The 19,901-nt window shown below is 36.7% G+C and overlaps 1 protein-coding gene across 1 annotated transcript in view; it reads left to right on the forward strand.

The window, feature by feature from the left end:
- Positions 1-3,061: 3,061 nt before the first annotated feature.
- Positions 3,062-19,901, forward strand: part of LOC140136915 (argininosuccinate synthase-like) — a 41,135-nt gene continuing 24,295 nt past the window's right edge. The window contains exons 1-4 of the mRNA XM_072158567.1: positions 3,062-3,200; positions 5,760-5,908; positions 10,487-10,555; positions 18,826-19,014. Coding sequence (XP_072014668.1) covers positions 5,783-5,908; positions 10,487-10,555; positions 18,826-19,014 — 384 coding nt within the window. The 5' untranslated portion in view covers positions 3,062-3,200; positions 5,760-5,782. The remainder of the gene's footprint in view (positions 3,201-5,759; positions 5,909-10,486; positions 10,556-18,825; positions 19,015-19,901) is intronic.

A 19,901-nucleotide genomic window follows, 5' to 3' on the forward strand; every position in this document is an offset into this window, starting at 1 on the left:
CCCCACACACCAACCGCGAAAGTCCACTGACCGACGCGATGCGCCAGCTGGTCTTTACTATAGTGTCAGAGGGCATATGGTATGGTTTTTCATTTTTTTTCTTTCAATTGGATGGAAAATAGGTTGGCTTTGGAGCAAAGCTAGGAATGAACATGTAAATTATTTATCTCTAACATACTATCTAAGCGTATAGGAGTTATTCGTAGAGTAAAGCAATACCTTCCATGGAAAACTGTCAAAATGCTTTCGCAAGCCCTTTTCTTTCCTCATTTTGACTACTGCAGTTCTGTTTGGTCCACTTTCAGTGCCTGTCACAAAAATGAGCTCCAAATTTTGCATAATAGGCTAGCCCATGTTTTGCTCTCTGCACTGAGACATTAGAACATCAGTAGACAATATGATGAGGGACCTAGACTGGGTTAAACTTGGCTGTAGATGGGAGCATCAATTACTTTTATGTCTCACACAAATTATTTGCTCCTGATTATCTTTCGTCTCATTTTACTTTCACTCATTCTACACATTCCAAATGTATACAAGGGCTCAGTCTCAAAACAGTTTGGTTGTTCCATTACGGAAACCTCTTCTGGAAAGAAAACCTTCCTTTACAGATCTTCAGGGTGGTGCAATAATTATTTGTACCCGGGGTGTGAATTATAGGGGGGCAAAGATTTTTGGCAGGCCAAAGGGGGGGCAAGCATTTTTGGCAGGTCGAAAGGGGGGTCAAGCGATTTTTTGTTGGTCGAAAGGGGGGGGCAAGCAATTTTTGGCACAGATATTTTGGGCACCGTTTCTATATTACGCCCTAAAAGGCATAGGAAAGCGTTACGAACACGTTCAAATATGCAAAATATCCTGCTCGCTGCGCTCGCATTATATGTTAAGACAATTTAAGGTTTTAAATTCTGGTTCCCCAAAATCTTGCATGTGTAAGGGGGGGGGCAAAGATTTTTTGGCACGTCAAAGGGGGGCAAAGGTTTTTGGCACGTCGAAAGGGGGGCAAAGGTTTTTGGCACGCCAAAGGGGGGGGGGAACAAGCGATTTTGCAGACCATTTTGAGAATTCACCCCGGGTACACATAATTATTGCACCACCCTCAGTTGCTTGGAACAAGCTTCCTCCGAATCTTCGTATCAATTTAGGCCTATTTTAATTCAATGAGTTTGGGTGGATTCAAAAATGCAATTGGTCTGTAAGTTTTGCATTTATAATTTGAAGCTATTTGAGCTCAACATTGCTGCATTTTGTTTTGTATCATGCATGTTTGGTTCTTTCATTTTGTATAATATATATATTCCTTATTTTGTTATTATCATGTTCATGTAGGCCTATTATGTATATATAGCTATATATATAATTTTAATCAGGTCTTCCAGGGAGACCAGCCCCAGTTCATTTGTATTGTTGGAATTTCCTGAATAAATAAACGAATAAATAAATATAATAAACTGCTTGCCCTGGCTTTGTACTTGGCGCCAAATGGCGCCATCAATCAATTATGTTATTGACAGCTCGTCTGGGAAGTGTTTCATCAGCACGACGCTTTGATCTTATTGTAAAGCCCTTTCAGGACCTTATTTAGGGACCGCTCATTATTTACAGGGGAGGGGGGGCCGGGAAAAATGTAGGGGGGGCTATGTGATTTTCACTTTAACAAACAGGGGGTTATGTGATTTTATTTTTCCTGATAGGGGGGGTCAGGTGAAATTTAATATTAAATACTATGATTATGATTCACTACAATATTTACCTCATATTTGGCCATTTTAGCCACAAAAATGTCAATTTTTGCGCGCTTCGCGCAAATTTATTCCTGCACTATATTTTGAGTTTAGCTTCAATATGGCAACATTTTTGTGTGCTTCGCACGCATTTGTGTCATAAACTTATTCTCTCACCAAAAGGTTCTGGATTCACATAATACTTCAAGAATTTTTTTCCAACCACCACATGTCAAAAATGTCAAAATGTTGACAAAACTTCCAACTTGGGAAAACTATTTGCATCTTCCTTTTGGTCTATTTTAGACCCTAAATTAACCCCATTTTGTTAGTATCAAAATGCCAAATTGCTGTGCGCATATCTCAGAGAAACCATTCTGTGAGTAGATCTGCAAGACATGCCTTTGTAAATTCTGGTGGTTTTTTTTCATCTTGAACTTGAACACGAATCTCAAAAATGATAGTTATAATTCCATCCATTCTATAATGTAAATCATAAATATGAGTGCTAGGGCAGCTCCTCTGATGCTTGGAAAAAGCATAAAACTTGTATACTGGATCAAAATACTGGGACTAAATTAACCACAAGTTGTGAAAGCCCTATGCATCATCCTTTGGAATGATTTCAGGGCACATATTGTCTTCAATTTTGTTCATTTTAGCTTTTTTTCCGCGCGCTTCGAGCGCACTTGTCCAAGTAATGTTTTAGTAGCAGATCAGTGGGACGATTTGGAAATTTTGCCCCCTGGACTCCCTGGTTCGGTGACTCCGATATATCTCATTGAATTTTAGCATTGAAATAGCATATTTTCTGGGGACAGCTTGGAAAAAAAACTTTTACAACTGTGGGGAGAGGGGTGTCTTCTATACGAAGAGCCAGAGGTGGCAATCATGTTGCCATGCCCAGGGGGGCCATCAAAAAGGTGAATGCGGCCATGGTTTACCAGCAAAGTGTATTTCTCGATGTGGGGGGGGGTTATGTATTTTTTTTGCGGCAATAGGGGGGTTATGTAATTTTAGATGCTGCTAATAGGGGGGTTGTGTAACTTTAGAACTCAATTTTGAAATCCTCCCGGCCCCCCCTCCCCTATAAATAATGAACGGTCCCTTATTTTAATATTCTGTTTTTTGTCATTTAAATAAAAAGACGACGTTAAGAAAAAAATATAATATATTTGATAAGTACAAATATAGATTTTATAAGTACTGTAGAAGTGAAATAATCAATAGAAATTATTTGTTTAAAAATAACCATAATCATAATGTTGGCGGTAGATTTGTTTACCATAATGACTACGGGCTGCAAATAGGCTAATTATTTGTGCCCGAGAAAAAAAATCTCATTATCGCATTTGTGTCAGTGAAAGTGAGTGTGTCAGTGCACGTGTACGGACTTACGGGATTTGTGTAGTTCAAATCAGCAGTGAAACAGCACAAAATTGATCTGTACAACACAGTATAGTATTGTGTGTATAAACTGTAAGTATTTTAGTTGTTAAAATTAACATTGCTACACCATGATTTATCGTCATTTGTCAGCATGTCCATGTGTCAGTCACGTCAATCATTGCTAGGCATGTTCATAAAATTTTGAAATTTAATAAATTCATCTAAAGTTGCTTTCATTAAAAAGAGAATCATTTAACTTAAAAAATGAGGGGTCAATCATGTATGTAGGCCTATATAAATTGGCAATGTTATGAGGAAAAGTATGCTCGCCTGAATGTCCCAAAATGGGCCAAATTGTGTGTCCCAGCATTATCAATGGCTTCTATGTCATAACATGTGTGTATGTATTTTATGGCTAAATTTTTGAGCACGAAGGGCCATTTTACAAAACTTTCGCAAATGTTTCATGAAATGTGGCTTTCATTTAATACTTGATGATAGTAAATATTATTCAAATGCAGATTTTCTAAAAATCATGCTACATTGGAGTTTTGAGGGTCAAAATCCAAATTTTCTTCATTTTCCTATTGGATTACACAGTTAAGACAGGATCTTGGATCACAAGTAAGCTTAATGAAGCCCGCCCTCACATGTTCAAAATGTGATCATGTCTATCATTGCATGCAGTATGAAAAGACCCGAAAAATTCGATCCGAAAATGACATCAATAATTACCTGCGTCGAATGATGAATTGGACATCTCCTAACTCAGTGGAAACTCTTTAAGGCCAATTACAATTGATTCTTAGTTTCCTGTTTCCCGCCCGCGTCCAAAGTAGAGAATTGCAAAATATTTAATTATTTTATTTATATTTTGGATTTTCTCTTAAAAAATAACTTTTAATGACTACCATTTGCTACTTTCTGACTTTGATCATATCATCTATAATGATGAATAAACATAGAACCTAATTGTACCATTACTTATGTATAAAATCAAACATAGTAGTAAAATAATTAAATGCATGCTCCTTGTCAAAATGTCTTGATGTAGGTTGCGACCACTTATTTTAAAATAAAGAAAATAAAAGATAATTAATAATTAATAATTAAAAGTCGCCTCATCCCCTGGTTTTCAACCATGAAACAGGAAACTAAGAATTAATTGTGAAGGGCCTAATACGAAATTTGTGGGGCCAGCATGACAAGTTAAACTAAAGTTAATTCTTTATTACTTCCGTGGTCCGAGCTGTGCGCCAAGCGTAGACGAGCGTACACACACTGAAGAAATAAACAATCATGCTAATTGGCTGATCAACGGACTTGACAACAAGCCGGTTGACCCATTGGTCGTCGGCGCGGCGCGTAGACTACTAGGCGACCTTGTCACTTCTAATGCGATCTCAATTCACCAGCGCGTACTTCTGCTTCTGCTTCTGCTTAATTACTCCTCAACGCTACAATCGTAACCAGGCGAGGAGGGATTAAAGAGCGATGCGATGCGTAGATGTTTAACTTAGTGACTTTGATGTTGATAATGTTTCAGGATCTCTTGTTTGAATTGCTTATTTTCTTCAATGTTGACAATGTTCTGTGGTATTAAATTCCAGTCTCTTATTGTGTTTGGGAAGAAAGAATAGACCCAGCAATCCTTCCTCCTGACGGTCTTTGGTATGCTTTGTTGTTTGTGTTGCGGGTAAGGCGTTTAACCGGCTGCAGGTACGTTTGCTCTGGAATGGCTGCCTGACGATATGCGATCTTGTGCATTAGTGATACTCTGTTAACTTTTCTTCTGAGTTGCAGCTCATCCCATCCAAGGGATGTCAACATGTCGGTGGGACTACTGTATCGGCTGTAATCTCGTTTCACAAATCTTGCCGCTCTTCTTTGGGTTGATTCAACTACCCGGACCACGGAAGTAATAAAAAATTAACTTTAGTTTGTCTTGATCAGGATTTTGTCTTATGCATTTACAAAGCCGTAAAATAAGTTATAACTGAAAGTTTACAAAATAAAAAGAAATTTGAAAAATCTTCAAAAAAGGAGGAGGGCGCGGACGAGAAACATGTATTTTTTTTACTTGGCCTTATCCATTACATAGGCCTACATACATCGAATGTATGGAGCCGGAGAGTCTGTACAAAATGTGTATACGTAAATAGTCAGAAGCCGTAACTCACACATACATGTACGATGGGTGTATCCATCGCATATTATTTATTGAATATATTTTTATTCTTGATTTGGGGAATATTTTCAATAGTGAACTTACAAATTAAACCCCTTGGCAATTGCCATCAAATTGATAAAAAGTGACAACAACATATGACGTGAGGGGAATCCCTGTGATGATGTTTGATGACGGGTTTCCGACTTGTTCATCAAGGACATCCTGTCGGCTCAGACGATAGACTATGCCATAGTCGATTTTTGATAAATAAAACATGTCATTAATCATGATGAAAGGATTCAGTTGAACTCAAAATTATACTGATATTTATTACATCAAAATACTAGTATAAAATTGTTATGAAAAAGTTTATATAATTATATTAGTGACAGTAAAAGTAAAGTATACGTAGGCTTATATTATTGAATGCAAAATACGCCTTTAAGATAATTGGAATAATCATATTTATTTTATTTCAGCTAATTGTTAAAAGACTTTGACTATGTCTCAACCAAGCGAGAAGAGAGCTAAGCGAGACAAAGTTGTGTTGGCTTACAGCGGAGGATTGGATACATCTACCATACTTGTGTGGCTCATTGATCAGGGATACGATGTCATCGCATACACTGTGAGTACAGACGTTACATGACATTTAAATATTGAGCAGGGAGTGCCTTTTGAAAGGAGGTGGAGAGGGAGCTCTCCAATGACCCTGAAAAAATATAGCACCAGGTGATTCACAAATTTCGGGTAAACAGGAAAGTGTCTTGGAATTTGCAGGAGAGCAAATTTACAATAGAATGTAAGGAGAGAATGGTCAACTAAGGAGAGCTAAAAATCAGTCTCCTATAAGGCCGTATAAAATTAATGTTTTGGTTCTCATCCAGAGGATTTTCATGAATCGATGAGGGAGGGAGGTGTTTTTTTTTTTTTTTTTTTTTCAATGTAAAATTAGCATTGTCAGTAGTTTTCGGTCTTCTCCAACAGTGCTCGAGGAAGCGATGAGGCCCTTTTTTTTTTTTTTTTCAAATGTGAGATTCTGAGGATAAACCCCTAGAGTACCACAAAAAGACTTGGAAGTGATGCTTGTTCTCTAATAAACTTATTTATATGTATGAAGATTTCATAAATCATTCCAAAGTCTAAAAAATTGAAAAATCTAAAAAAAAAAAAAAAAAATCTGACAAATCCCAGAAATTGAGGAGGGAGGGGCGAGAACCAAAATATTAATTTTACACGGCCTAAGGAGAGCAGTAGAGAGCGATTGCTCTCACTCTCCTCAAAAAGCAGTCCTGGGGTAAAGGTGGTGTGGTGACTGAGCCATCTAATGCACTGTAATCTTATCACTGCTTGCTCAAAGGTTCGATGGGTTTGAGCCCAACTGGTGACAAACTTCCTCAAAAATTATTCTTATGTTTACTTCAAGCTTGTGCCTATTACTGCCTATAAAAGTATGTGTTAGTACAAGTACCGTACCGTACCGTAATAATAAATTACCAGGCGTATTTGATGATTTGTTTTATACTACGTTCCAATATTCATAATTACCAAACGAGAAAGGCTAGCAAATTCAACGTAACGAAGGATAAAACAATTACCGACCATGCCATTCGTACTGCTGGTCCAATATTATGGAATTCATTGCCAAACTCAATAAAAATGTCAAATTCAGTGAAACATTTCTGAAAACTATATAAACGTGACTTGATTTCAAAATATGATTAATTCTTCAGCATTATGTTTCTTGTTAGTCTAGCCGAGCGGCGGCTAGACTCTTGAATCAATGGTTTCTTTCTTCTTTCTTCTTCTTCTTCTTCTTCTTCTTCTTCTTCTTCTTCTTCTTCTTCTTCTTCTTCTTCTTCTTCTTCTTCTTCTTCTTCTTCTTCTTCTTCTTCTTCTTCTTCTTCTTCTTCTTCTTCTTCTTCTTCTTCTTCTTCTTCTTCTTCTTCTTCTTCTTCTTCTTCTTCTTCTTCTTCTTCTTCTTCTTCTTCTTCTTCTTCTTCTTCTTCTTCTTCTTCTTCTTCTTCTTCTTCTTCTTCTTCTTCTTCTTCTTCTTCTTCTTCTTCTTCTTCTTCTTCTTCTTCTTCTTCTTCTTCTTCTTCTTCTTTCTGTCAACATTTGATATAATTTGCTCTAGCTCCTTCATTATTTGACCGATTATGACCAAACTTGCACAAGCTCAACTACCCCAGCCTTTACTTATGACATGACCCATTTGGGGTCAAGCGTCACAGATGAGTAATTTTGGCTAAAAATGTGATTTTTACCAAAATGCTTCTTCTCCTACAGATTACATGGTAGAGTATCGAGATTTGGACATTTACCTTGGCTATAGCCGGGGCCTATGGGGTCCTCACAGATTTGGGGTCAAAAGGTCATTAAGGGGGTATTTCGCACATAACCAAATACCTTCAAAATGCTTCTTTTCCTACAGATTCTATGGTACAGAGATGCGACTGACACATATGCATTGACATTAGTTGGTGTCTATGGGGTCCTCACAGATTTTGAGTTCAAGGTCAAACAGGGGACAAAAATGGTTGATTACTGAAAATCACTTTAAAATTCAATATTTTCTGCATATTACGTGCTGTGATCATCAGAATAATGCCAAAAGGGCTCTAGCATTATGTTCATGTACGATTGTAATCAGATTTGGCTTAAACATGGAGGAGGGGTCTGTTTTGGGGTCAAAAGGGTAAAATTCTAAAGTTTGTCCAATTTAAATGAAAATTAGTATATGTGATCTTGATATGATTCAAAATATATTGGAGGTCATTTCAAGGTCACCAGAGGTCAACGAAAGGTCAAAAGGGGTCAAATTCTAATATTTGTCCAATTTAGATGAAAATTAGTATATGTGATCTTGATATGATTCAAAATATATTGGAGGTCATTTCAAGGTCACCAGAGGTCAACTAAAGGTCAAAAGGGTCAAATTACAAAGTTTATTCAATTTGAATGAAAATTAGTATATGTTATGTGGATATGATGCAAAATGTGGTGAAGGTCATTTCAAGGTCATCAGATGTCATTTCAAGGTCACGGCTAGACTTCGCAGCCTTACTAAGGATGCAATATATCTAGTTTGTTTTTGTTTTACTTCTTTTGATGGTAACATTTCTTTGTTAAAGGACTGTAAGGTGGTGATTTCCTCTAGCCTTTTGGTCATCCCCTCCATGATTTGTTTGCTGATATTGCTTTTGTTTATTTGTTGTTCAAATTTGTACTTGTGTAATATGTTGTTAATTATGGATCTTATCTTATCTGTTTGTTGATCAAAAGATATAAATTCTTATTTTTCTGATGACGCCTTGCCCCAAGCACGTACACCATGGTTGAGAAATCATGTCAAGCCGTTGGTCTTTTGTAGCAGAAGATCAAAACCTGGCATGTTAAAATTTACAGACTCTTTTGAAAAGAATAGGGGATCACCCTGAGTCTGCCTTTTAAAGTGAGTGAGAGCAATCACTCTCTACTGCTCTCCTTAAATCTGATCATCACCACCCGACCCCCAATACTACATGTATGTACCAGGATTCCCAGGTCCAGAATAGTACAGCCCAGTAACCGAAAAAATGCAGGGTACTTCTTAAAAAACATTAATACATTGATCAAAATGAGTCATTTACATGTCATTGGGTCTTGCGGTTATTGAGTTAAGGGTAGATGAGGTATTGTTGGTCGAAGCAACCTAAAAATCGATTTTCATTATCTAGATCAATATATTATTGAAAAATAACACCTTGATGTTTTGCAAAAGTTCATTCTACAAATCTTATACTTTGCAAACTTGCTTAATTTATTGTTGTTAATGAGTTATGTACGTTTTACAAAAGTGTTGTTGTTTCAGCCCTCTTTACAACGTAACTCAAGAACCGCAGCACGTACAAAAGTATATCTGTGATATTTTAATTCTTCTACACACTCGCTATGAATTGAGCAATACAGTTTTTGCCAAAGCTCACTACCATTCGTAAGATGCTGTGAACTACCAAATCACAACAGTTTAAAATAATTAATAACCTTAAGGGCTGGGGTATGAACGTTTGGACAGTATTTATTTTGGGACATTAGAACACATCAGACATATCGAATTGCATTCTGAATACGAAGAATGTCATTCTGATATCAAATAATTTTGATTTTTTGAAATTCGCAATTTAATACACATTTTATGGCAAATCATTAAAAATTGATATTTTTGATATTTAACAGTACTTGAAGTAAACTTTATAAATCTGATGATTTATACTAAAAGTGTATGTAGGTGGGATGAAAAGCCGACGACCAATTGAAATATGGATTTTTTTCCAAAACACCAAAAAAATTAGGTCTTTTGGGAAAAAATCCATATCTTCAATATGAAAGGTCAAAATTTTCAATTGATCGTCGGCTTTTCCTCCCAGCTACATACACTTTAAGAATATATCATTAGATTTATATAATTTACTTCGAGGACTGTTATATATATATCAAAATTTGAAAAATATCAAATTTTTATAATTTGTCATAAAATTTGTATTATATCGTGATTTTCAAAAATGAAAATTATTTGATATCAGAAAGACATGTCAGATTCAGAATGCAATTTGATAGGTCTGAGGTGCTCTCATGTCCCACAAATAATACTGTCGAAACCCAATAAACGCTGATTCTAGATCCCTTAAGGCCAATAATATATATCAAAATAGAAGTTTTGGGTGTTCCCCTCCCGAGTAAAATTATGCACATGGGGCAGAAATGACACCATTTATATCAAGCCTTGGGATCTCCTTTATAGAACCCTGGGCGCCACCCTTAGTGGGGTGTCAAATTGACCAATTTATCATCGAATCTGCACTCCTTCAAGCGATGAAAGTCACAATTTTTGCACGCTTCGTGCGCATTTCAGCACAAAATCATTTGAAAGATCAATTATTTAAGACCAATATTCAACTTCATTATAACCAAAATTAATTATTGGTAGGCCAAATTTCCCAAGGATCGGAGGGGGGGGGGGCATAAATTATGATTTGTCACAAGCAACCATATTGTAATCCTGTCACGTGCAAAATTAGCATTTTGTGTTGCTAAATGAAATTCACAGTTGTGACAGTATAATAATAAATTGACATTGCATATTCAGTGGGTTTATTAACTTGACTTTGAGTGGGAGTAATGGGCTAAATTTGACCATTTACATATATTTTCTGTATTTGTTCAGGCCGATGTTGGGCAAGATGATGATTTTGAGTCGATCCGTGAGAAAGCTATGAAGTGTGGAGCACTGAAGGTAAGAATTGTGCCATCAGGAATTTTTCTATTTGAATTTTGTTGAAGTTGTAATACTAATAAGTTGTAATTTGTGCTTTTTTGTGATACATGTATGTATTTATTGAACTCAATTTCTGGTTGGTAAATTTAGAGGGGTTATTCATTAGTAGAACACTGGCGCTGTCACCTTTGGAGACTTATTTCACTCTTTTTAGAATATGCACTCCATTGTAATTTCCTTGATGGTGGCTTGTAATATAAAAATATTGATATAGTTCATTCAAAAATATGGATAACCAAAAGTGTGGAGTAGACAAGGGCTAATGCAGCCATGTAGGGAGTGTTTTACTCATTGTAAATATACACCCAGTTTTTGCCCACATGGCCTATAAGTTGTACACAAATGAAAGGTTAGTTGCAAAAGCCCTTACATCCACCTCTGGCTGAAATTGAGTTATTGGCATGATATTATAGTGTGGGTAAAACTACATGTTTTGGTGGTTGTTTGACCTTCATGCCACCTTCCCTTCTGGAGATATATTGTATATTTTCCGTTTGGAAAATCTTGGGGAATTTCCGGAAATCGGAACTTAAAATGAATATAAAAAAGTTTTATTTAAATTTTTTGATGTATGGTCACTGTTTGAACAGAGATGTAAGTTTTCCATATTTATACTGGAATTCTGTGGTGTTTTTTTAAAGATTTGCCAAAGCTTCCATGTTTTTTTTGTAATTTTAGTATTTTTCTGTGATTTATTAAAATTAAAAATCTCTGTCTGTCTCCCAAGAAGAAACTCCAGACAAAGCGGAGAGTAGCATAATTTGACATAATTGAAGCATCTTTGACAATTGAGTTACCCTTCCAGCTACTGGGACGGTGGGTGAGATTTTTTGGTCCAGCATGATCGGAGGAGCAAATGCAAGTGCCTCACTAAGAAAGGTATGAACACAACAAAGGAAATGGAATTAAAGCAGAGACCTGATTGGCTGCACCCCACTAAAGTGTCATCTGAATGGCCAGGAATCTGGGCTTGTTGCTATAACAACACAACAACCCCTACATCATTCCAATACCATGACCCAAATCAATAGCATAAAACTTTCAAGAGGACTTGTGGATGCTTCAATGTGCGTGAAATTTGTGTGAAAAATTCGGACGTTTTGGTAAGCTTAAACATCAAAATTTCGATCAGTAATGGCTGTTGCCAGACAGTGGATATTCGCGTTATTGAAGAGGGAGTGAAAAATCGTTGCCAACTGGAAATAGATGGAGGAGAAGGATGCTAATGGTAACTTCTTATCTGAATTTGTTTGTATGTTTTTTACTGTAAAATATCTAAGGGTTGTTTTAAGTGTAGAAGCCCTGGAGCTGGACCCCCGGTTGTGATGGGTGAGAGCTCTGCTTGATACGCCTCGCTATACAAATATTTTCCGTATATTTATATTAGGGCCACTTCATCTCTGGTTAGAAAAAATCATTTTAATTAACAAAATTGCATTTTGGTGAATTTAATTAAAAATTCATAATTCAAAAAGTAAATGAGATATTTCAATTTTTCTTTATGATTTTGAAGCCATTAGTCAAATATACTGCGCCAATAAAGTATCCTTACACTTGGAAAAATAACCACAAGTTCCAAACTGAACAATATTGGGTTAAATTTGTTTTTTTAATAGATGTCCTATTTAATTCCGCACATTATGACACCTCATTGAATCTAATGTGACTTCAAGAAGCAAAGTTACAAGCATTTGATTAGACGAAAGTCCAGTTTTAAAATTGACAAACTGGCCTATTCAGAACTCCACAGACTAGACATCTGGTTTGAGAGTGGTGAATGGCTAATTTATGTGTTTGGCTTTAATTAAGAACAAAAGGAACAAAAGAAAACTGAAACAAAAGAACTGACAAATAAAATGAAAATTATGAAAAGTACAGAGCAGCAAAAACTGAAATAAAAACTGCTTTAAATAACGCTTCATTTAAGAAGCTGTGTTGTCTCTTTGTTTCGCTTGTTGGAATCTTTTTGCGCCTTGTATATAGGCCAGTGTGTCACTTTTAAAACTGTACCTTTGTCTATTCAATTGCTTGTAACTTTACTTCTTGAGGTCACATTGGATTCAATGTGGTGTCATAATGTGCAGGATTAGATGGTGCATCTATTAAAAAAACAAATTTACCCCAATATTGTTCAGTTTTGAAATTATGATTATTTTTTCAAGTGTAAGGATACTTTATTGGCGCAGTATACATAAAGTAGTGCAAAAATGGGCTCAAATTTGATTGCAAAGGTGGTTTCTAGAAAATGGGTAAATTTATTTAGTAGCAAAAGCCCTTACATCCACAAAAGGTGAGATATAAAAGAAATAATATAACAAATATGAAGGCTTGAAAAAAGTACCAAACCTATTCTTTTAGTTTCTATTCATCAACACTTGATCCAAAACCAAAATGAATCAAATCGAACAAGTAATACTTGCACAATCAAAAAATTTATGTGAGGGTTTTTTCAACTAAGCTCTTCAAAATACACACCCAAGGTTTTTGAATTTATACACACCCCATAGGTATTGGAGAGCTCCTCCAATACCTCGATTTCAATTCCAATAGCCACGATTTCTCTGTGATACGGAAAATTCACAGAATTCGGGGTTTGCTCACGGAAATTTGAAAATGCCACAAAATAGTGAAAACCTGTGTAAAATGTCTAACTTTTGTGTTGATTTGCAAAAGAAAACAAAGAAAAGTGATAATTTAGCAGTAATCAACCATTAAACAATCCATTCTAGCATTTATTCTAGGCCTATACGATGCAAGATTCTTGCCGATACAGCTATCGGAAGTATACACACAGGCAATTGATGATGCTTAATTTTAATGGGGATGTTTAGGGTAGACTACAGTAAAAAGGTACATAAAAGACAAATTACACTTTTAAAAACATGATTTTATTCACTTTTCAGTGCTTTCTAATGTAAAACGGAAAATCACGGAATCGTCCAATTTGTAACACGGAATTTAAATTTTGTAACACGGAAAAATCGTGGCTTTAACCTATGCACACCCAAACCTTCAAATCCTACCCAAGACCTTGGGTGGAGAGCCAAAAAATACAGCTAAGATGGAGGACAGCCAGGATGCAGCTTTGGTTCTCTACAAATCTGAATGACTGGTTTACAGATGGGGTGGTTTTATTTAAAAATATTCTCCGAAAATCTGGTTTTGCAACAAAAAAAAAAAAGATAACATAAAAAATTTGTATGGTCAGTCAGGTTACACAACATTATTTTAGGCCTAGTATACCTTCATTTTGAGCGTTCTATGATGTACGGTACGTGGCTAGTGGCATTAGAGTATCAATTTGGTTGTTATTTATGGCAACAATCGTTATGATCAATGATACCTGTAGAGCCCTTAAGACAGTACTCTGCATGATGCTATTTTTAGCATATTTCTACAATTGCGAATTTGTGCACAGTCTGTCTCCCAAGAGCAAGACATCGCACCCACTGTTTAGCTGCATGCATTTACTGCCTGCATGAAGATGTGTGAAGGTGACAGCGGCAGTTTGTATAATTTTTTCTACAAAACAGTTCGCAATTTTGCAGTATTGATGGTTAATCTTAAAGGAGTATTTCATGATCCTAGCATCTTCTTTTTATGACATTTTTCAGTTGATTCCACTATGTGTTGTAATTTTGTTCTGGTATACCAGAACGAAATTCAAATTTCACGATATCTTTGCTAAACGAATTAATCTGCAAGAAATTTTTGTACATAAACATTATGTAGCCAGAGGTTTCCAGTGATATGAAAATTTTTTTGAGAAAAGTAGGGGGATGATGCTGTGGATCACGAAATGCCCTTTGAATTAAATTAAGGGCCATGTGTACGATGAACGTAATATATTATGTTGCAAGCAATATATTGAAAACACAATATTTGTGTATATTTTAACACAGCCATGTCTGGATTTGTAGTAAGTATCATCAAGGCGTTAACATAGCTGCAATAGCTGCCCTATAGATATTTGATAATTACTGCATTTTATTGGACATGTACATACACCTAGCAGCTATACATGTTCTTGTACTAAGCTCTTGATTCAGTGATTCTAGAGATAAGCTTCAAATGTCGGGGATCTTGAAGAGCTTCGAGTGTTTAATGAACCAGTGTATAGGATTGGTTGACAAAGCAGTACATTCATTGACTACAGACTACTTTGGGGCTCAATTTTTCACTTTTTCTTCCTTATGATTGAATGATAACATTTTAAAAATGTTAAAGTTGGATGAAAAGGAAGGCAGTGTGGAAATAGTAATAAAACCTTGGCACACAGTACAAAATGTATTCTGAGACACCCTGTTTTGAAGCCAAATACATTAAAAAAACTGGGATGCGTGTTGAGTTTTAGCTCTTGGCATTGAGAAGACTGCTAATAAAGGCGCACTGATTACTTTGAGTGTGCAAGGTGATTGAACAACGATTTATGGCTTATCGACAGTGCTAGTACTAAAAATAAACAGCAACACATAATTTACAAGACAGATCGAGGAGGACGAGGGCAAAGTCTAATTTTCTGCTTGCCTAGAGATTCAACGCTTACGTAATGATCAGAAATAGGACACGTCATTGTAATAAGCAAGGGATAAAGATTTGTGTGGTTGTCAAATTGTCTAGAAAATTTTCAAGATGGTGATTGCAAGATTTTGTATTAATTTTAATAAATTACAGAAAAATACTAATATTATGGAAAAATTTCGGCATATAAACAAAATTTTGAATTCTGTGATATTTGTGACTCGATTGTCAGAAAACATGCTGAAAATGCATGTTTTTGGCTCTTTTTTCAAGAAATTGGTAAAATAGTAACTTTTTCTTTTATCTCCAGTTAGGACTAAATGAATGATTAGGATTGAGCTATGTTTCATTTGGCAGAACTAATCCCAAAAAAATTAGTGCTGTGTTTTTCCGGAATTGGGAGTAGATGTTGATCCACACGCCTCAGCACACTTTACAGGTTGTCGCTGGCCACAACGGCCCGACATCATTCCATAAACCATTAAACAACAACACAGGACTTGCAGCTAAGAAGAGCACATACCCGAGATATTCACTATAGACCTTCCGCACAGCCAGAATCAGCTCCCTGAGTTTTGTACGGGTTACAACAAGATAAGCACCTTGAATAAGTTTATCAGGACTGTTAGATATCATACTATTGGTAAATTACGTTTTACAAGTCCAATAATTTACTCACGTTTTAGACGTTTCCATCGGAAGACTTCATCAGTAATGCGATGAACCAGCAACACTCCTACTCTCATCTCCAGAGTGTACAGTTCTTTGCAGTAGTTATAGTTGGTCATATACATGATTTAGTGAGTATGTCTCTTCATACATGCAAAAATTTGGAGCAGCCATGGGAAGCCTGGCTAGTGTGATTATCACAAACAAAGAGCTATAGCCAATGCACCCATTGCTTGTCGTTCAAAATTATGGAAAAGATATGTCGACGATATCCTAGAGATTATACCAAAGGGCACTAACACCAAACCTTGTCTGATTATGCCCCCTTGTATGCTGGTGTCCCGCAAGGTACCAAACTTGGTCCCATCATTTTCCAGGCTGTCATCAACGACGCTGCTGAAGGTTGCAGTTCTCACTACTGGAAATATGTCGACGATCTCACATTCGTTGAGAACCGTGCATGAAGTGAGAAAGGCAACCTTCAGTCTGATCTTGATGACTTCCTGGACTGGTTTGTAAGTAACCACCTGAAACTCAACCCTGACAAATGTCAAGCCATTCAAATCTGTTTCATGAGAAACCCACCTTCTCATCCCATTCTGAAGATAGGCCATTCATTGCTTTCTTTTGTTTCATCTGCCAAAGTCCTGGACATCTTCATACAGCAAGATCTTAAATGGGATGCCCAGGTGGATCACATGTGCAAGTGTGCTAACAAACGCCTCTTCATGCTCCGTTCTCTGAAGCGTTTTGGTTTCAACGTTTGGAGCTGACCACAGTTTACGTTGGTTACATACGTCCCCTATTGGAATACTCTGATGCCATTTGGCATTCAGCGCTCACTGTTAAACAATCAAATACACTTGAGCGAGTCCAAAAAAGGGCATGCAGAATCATTTTGGGTGCTAATTATATTTTGTATGATAATGCAGTTAGTGTATGTAAGCTAGACTCTCTCTCTCTGCCAGGAGGGAACAACACTTGCTTAAGTTCGCGCAATCGCTTGCTAAATCGGAGCGTACCAACATGTTGCTCCCTCAGCTGAGAAATGCAGCCCATATCTCCAAATTGCGTGCACACACAAGCAGATTTGCTGAAAGCCCCATTCCCTTCTACATTAATCTGTTGAATAAGCAGTAGTAGCTTGTGTGCTGGTGGCTTTCCATTGTGCCCTTTTGCATCTCTCTGCTGTTTTTCCATGCCAAGTTGCCTTTTTTTCCTTTTTTGCTTTATAATTAATATGTGTAATTGATTTCTTTCATAATATTTGTTTATTGTCTCTTGTATAATGCAATTCGGCCGTTTGGCAGGTTAATAAATCATATCATATCATATCATATCATATCATATCATATCACAAGAACTGACAGGTCACCTTAGCAAGGCGAACGAGGAGGAAGTGGAAGGAAAAATACCTTTCCTCGATACTTTGATCAATCAGAAAGAAGATGGTTGGTAAAGACAACAATGTACAGAAAGAAGCGCACACCGACCAATATTTAAATTTCTCTTCGCAACATCCCTTACACCAGAAATTGGGGGTAATCAGAACATTGTTAGATCGGAAAGACATGATTGTAAACAACAGGAGGAGTAACACATCAAACATGCGCAATGTGGATATCCGAACTGGGCTATTAAAAAAGTAAAACATCAGATCAGAGATAAGACCAAAGCGAAGAAGAAAGCAAAGGATAAGAACATGGAAAGGAGTAAGGGCATGCCATATATGTCCAAGGTGTGTCTGAGAGACTGCAGCGAGTGTTTAAGAAGCATAACATCCAGACAGCAATGAAACCACACAATACGCTAAAACATAATCTGGTGCACCCCAAAAAATGCTTTTCACCATGACAACTGTGTGCCTTCTCTCTAGTCCGAAGGATCGCTAGTCCGAAGGTTCTCTAGTCCGAAAACCAAATTAAGTTTGCTAATCAGAAGGTTCTTCAGTCCGAATATAGAATAAGGGTTAGGGTTAATGTTAGGGTTAGTGTACTGTTAGGGTTAGGGTTAGCAAGCCAAATTCTATATTCGGACTAGAGAACCTTACTTATTATTCGGACTAGCGAACCTTCGGACTAGAGAACCCGATATTTGGACTAGCGAACCTTTTTCAGAATTCGGACTAGCGAATAATTACATGTTCAGACTAGCGAACCTTCGGACTAAGGCGTCTTCGGACTAGCGAACCTTCGGACTAAGGAGCCTTAGGACTAGCGAACCTTTGGATTAGAGAGTTGTCAGCGACAACTGTCACAAGAAGTGGACCAAACTAACAAAATGCTTTTTAACATTTTCAAATTACCATGATTTGAAGGATGGTCATGAGAGAGAGAGAGAGAGTCTAGGTTATAAACAGGGGTGTGATTTTTGGGTAATTTTGTGCCCGGTACCTGGCACATTTTACGTGGATAACCGGGTACCGAAATTGCAAAAAAGAAATAAATTTAAAAAAAGTTTTTATTTTAAAGTTTTTTTAAATAGTTTTGGAGTGTTCCTGGACCTAGAGCTAAATGCTAGGATCATTCATGGTTGACTTAAAAAAAATTGCATGATTGTTTGTGTTTTTGATATGAAAAGTGAGAACGGAAGAAAGATAGAAAGAAGACAAAGAAAGAAAGAGCGCTCGAGCTAAAAAGGAAATAATCTTTTCAGTGAAGGATCAAGGATGATACATGGATCTTAAGGTATACAGTAATAAAATAAAATTAAACTCTTTTTAGGCCCTAATAGTCTCTATCATCATGTAAATCTGTTCAGCGATTATTCCCGTTTTAGTAATCGCTCCTGTAAGTCCCGTTTATTCAACTAGCGGGTATTCCGCTAGTACTCTATTAATGATTTCAAAATGCATTGAATTTGAATCCATTTTGAAATCATAAATAGAATATGAAATTCCTGCCCGGGTAATAGGCTTCCCAGGCGGGACTCAAATTCCCGGGGCTCACTCACACCCTTAGTTACAAACACGTAATACACTATCTAAATAGTACTGTGACCTTATAGCAATATCTGTGTGGTTTTTATTCCTGTTTCAGTATGTCTGTAAGGATCTGCGAAAAGACTTTGTTGTTGACAACATCTGGCCAGGGGTGCAGGCAAACGCCCTCTATGAAGACCGGTACTTGTTGGGTACGTCATTGGCCAGGCCGACTATCACTAAAGGGATGATTGAGGTGGTGAAGGAGGAAGGGGCACAGTATATAGCTCATGGAGCAACTGGAAAGGTAGGCTTTTGCAGTGGATTTGCACATACGAGGGCAAGGCCTGAAAGAAATGTTAATTTCCAAGGAAGCTTTAGCCAATTTTCCTCAAAAATAGTAATAGTTCCCACAACTTCATATTGTGTTTAATTTTTTGGGAAAGCAAAATTCCCCTCTCAGTCCTGATGGTTTTTAGGGACCTCCTTGTCAACATTAAGCAACATGGGAAATTGGGCATCGCCAGTGTTTTCCAAATTATATCGTAGCCAAAAACATATCGCGATGTTGGCTGTATCGCAATGTTGTTATTAAAAGCTTTCCAAAGTTTCAAAACAATTTGAGCACAGAAAAGTTGATCTTCTAAAAGCGCTCAATTTTGAGAATATCGCAATGAAATTACTTGCAGTAGGACTTGAAAGTATGCTTTACACAAATATTATTTTAGATTCTAACAAATTTACTTGGGTATAAGGTCAGTTATATTTTTGCTTCCAAACTTGCGATCGACCGTATGTATTTAAATTGTCATGTTGAATTTATCACTTTGGGGTCGTGCAGTGCATTACTGGGAGGTAATTTCAGTTGCCACGTTGAATGCTATTCATCGTAGGCACATCGTTAAAAGCTCTAACAGTATTGCATCGCGATTTTGAAAATTATGTCCGGATATCATCATAAAGTGCGATATCACCCAGGCTTAGTCAACATACCATTTGCAAGGTTATAGAGATGGAAGAAATTTTGGTTTGTAGGCTACTAAAATTATGAAATCATTGCAGAGAAAACATTACAATGATTCTGTAATCGATAATAATGTTGTAAGCTCTTTACACCCACTGACAGGGTTGTACACAGCCATTTTCGCCAAACATTTGGCAAACAATTGGTGATCACAAATGTTTGTCAAACAT

The sequence above is a fragment of the Amphiura filiformis genome, chromosome 17 (assembly GCF_039555335.1).
Source record: "Amphiura filiformis chromosome 17, Afil_fr2py, whole genome shotgun sequence".
In the NCBI taxonomy this organism is placed as follows: Eukaryota; Metazoa; Echinodermata; class Ophiuroidea; order Amphilepidida; family Amphiuridae; genus Amphiura; species Amphiura filiformis.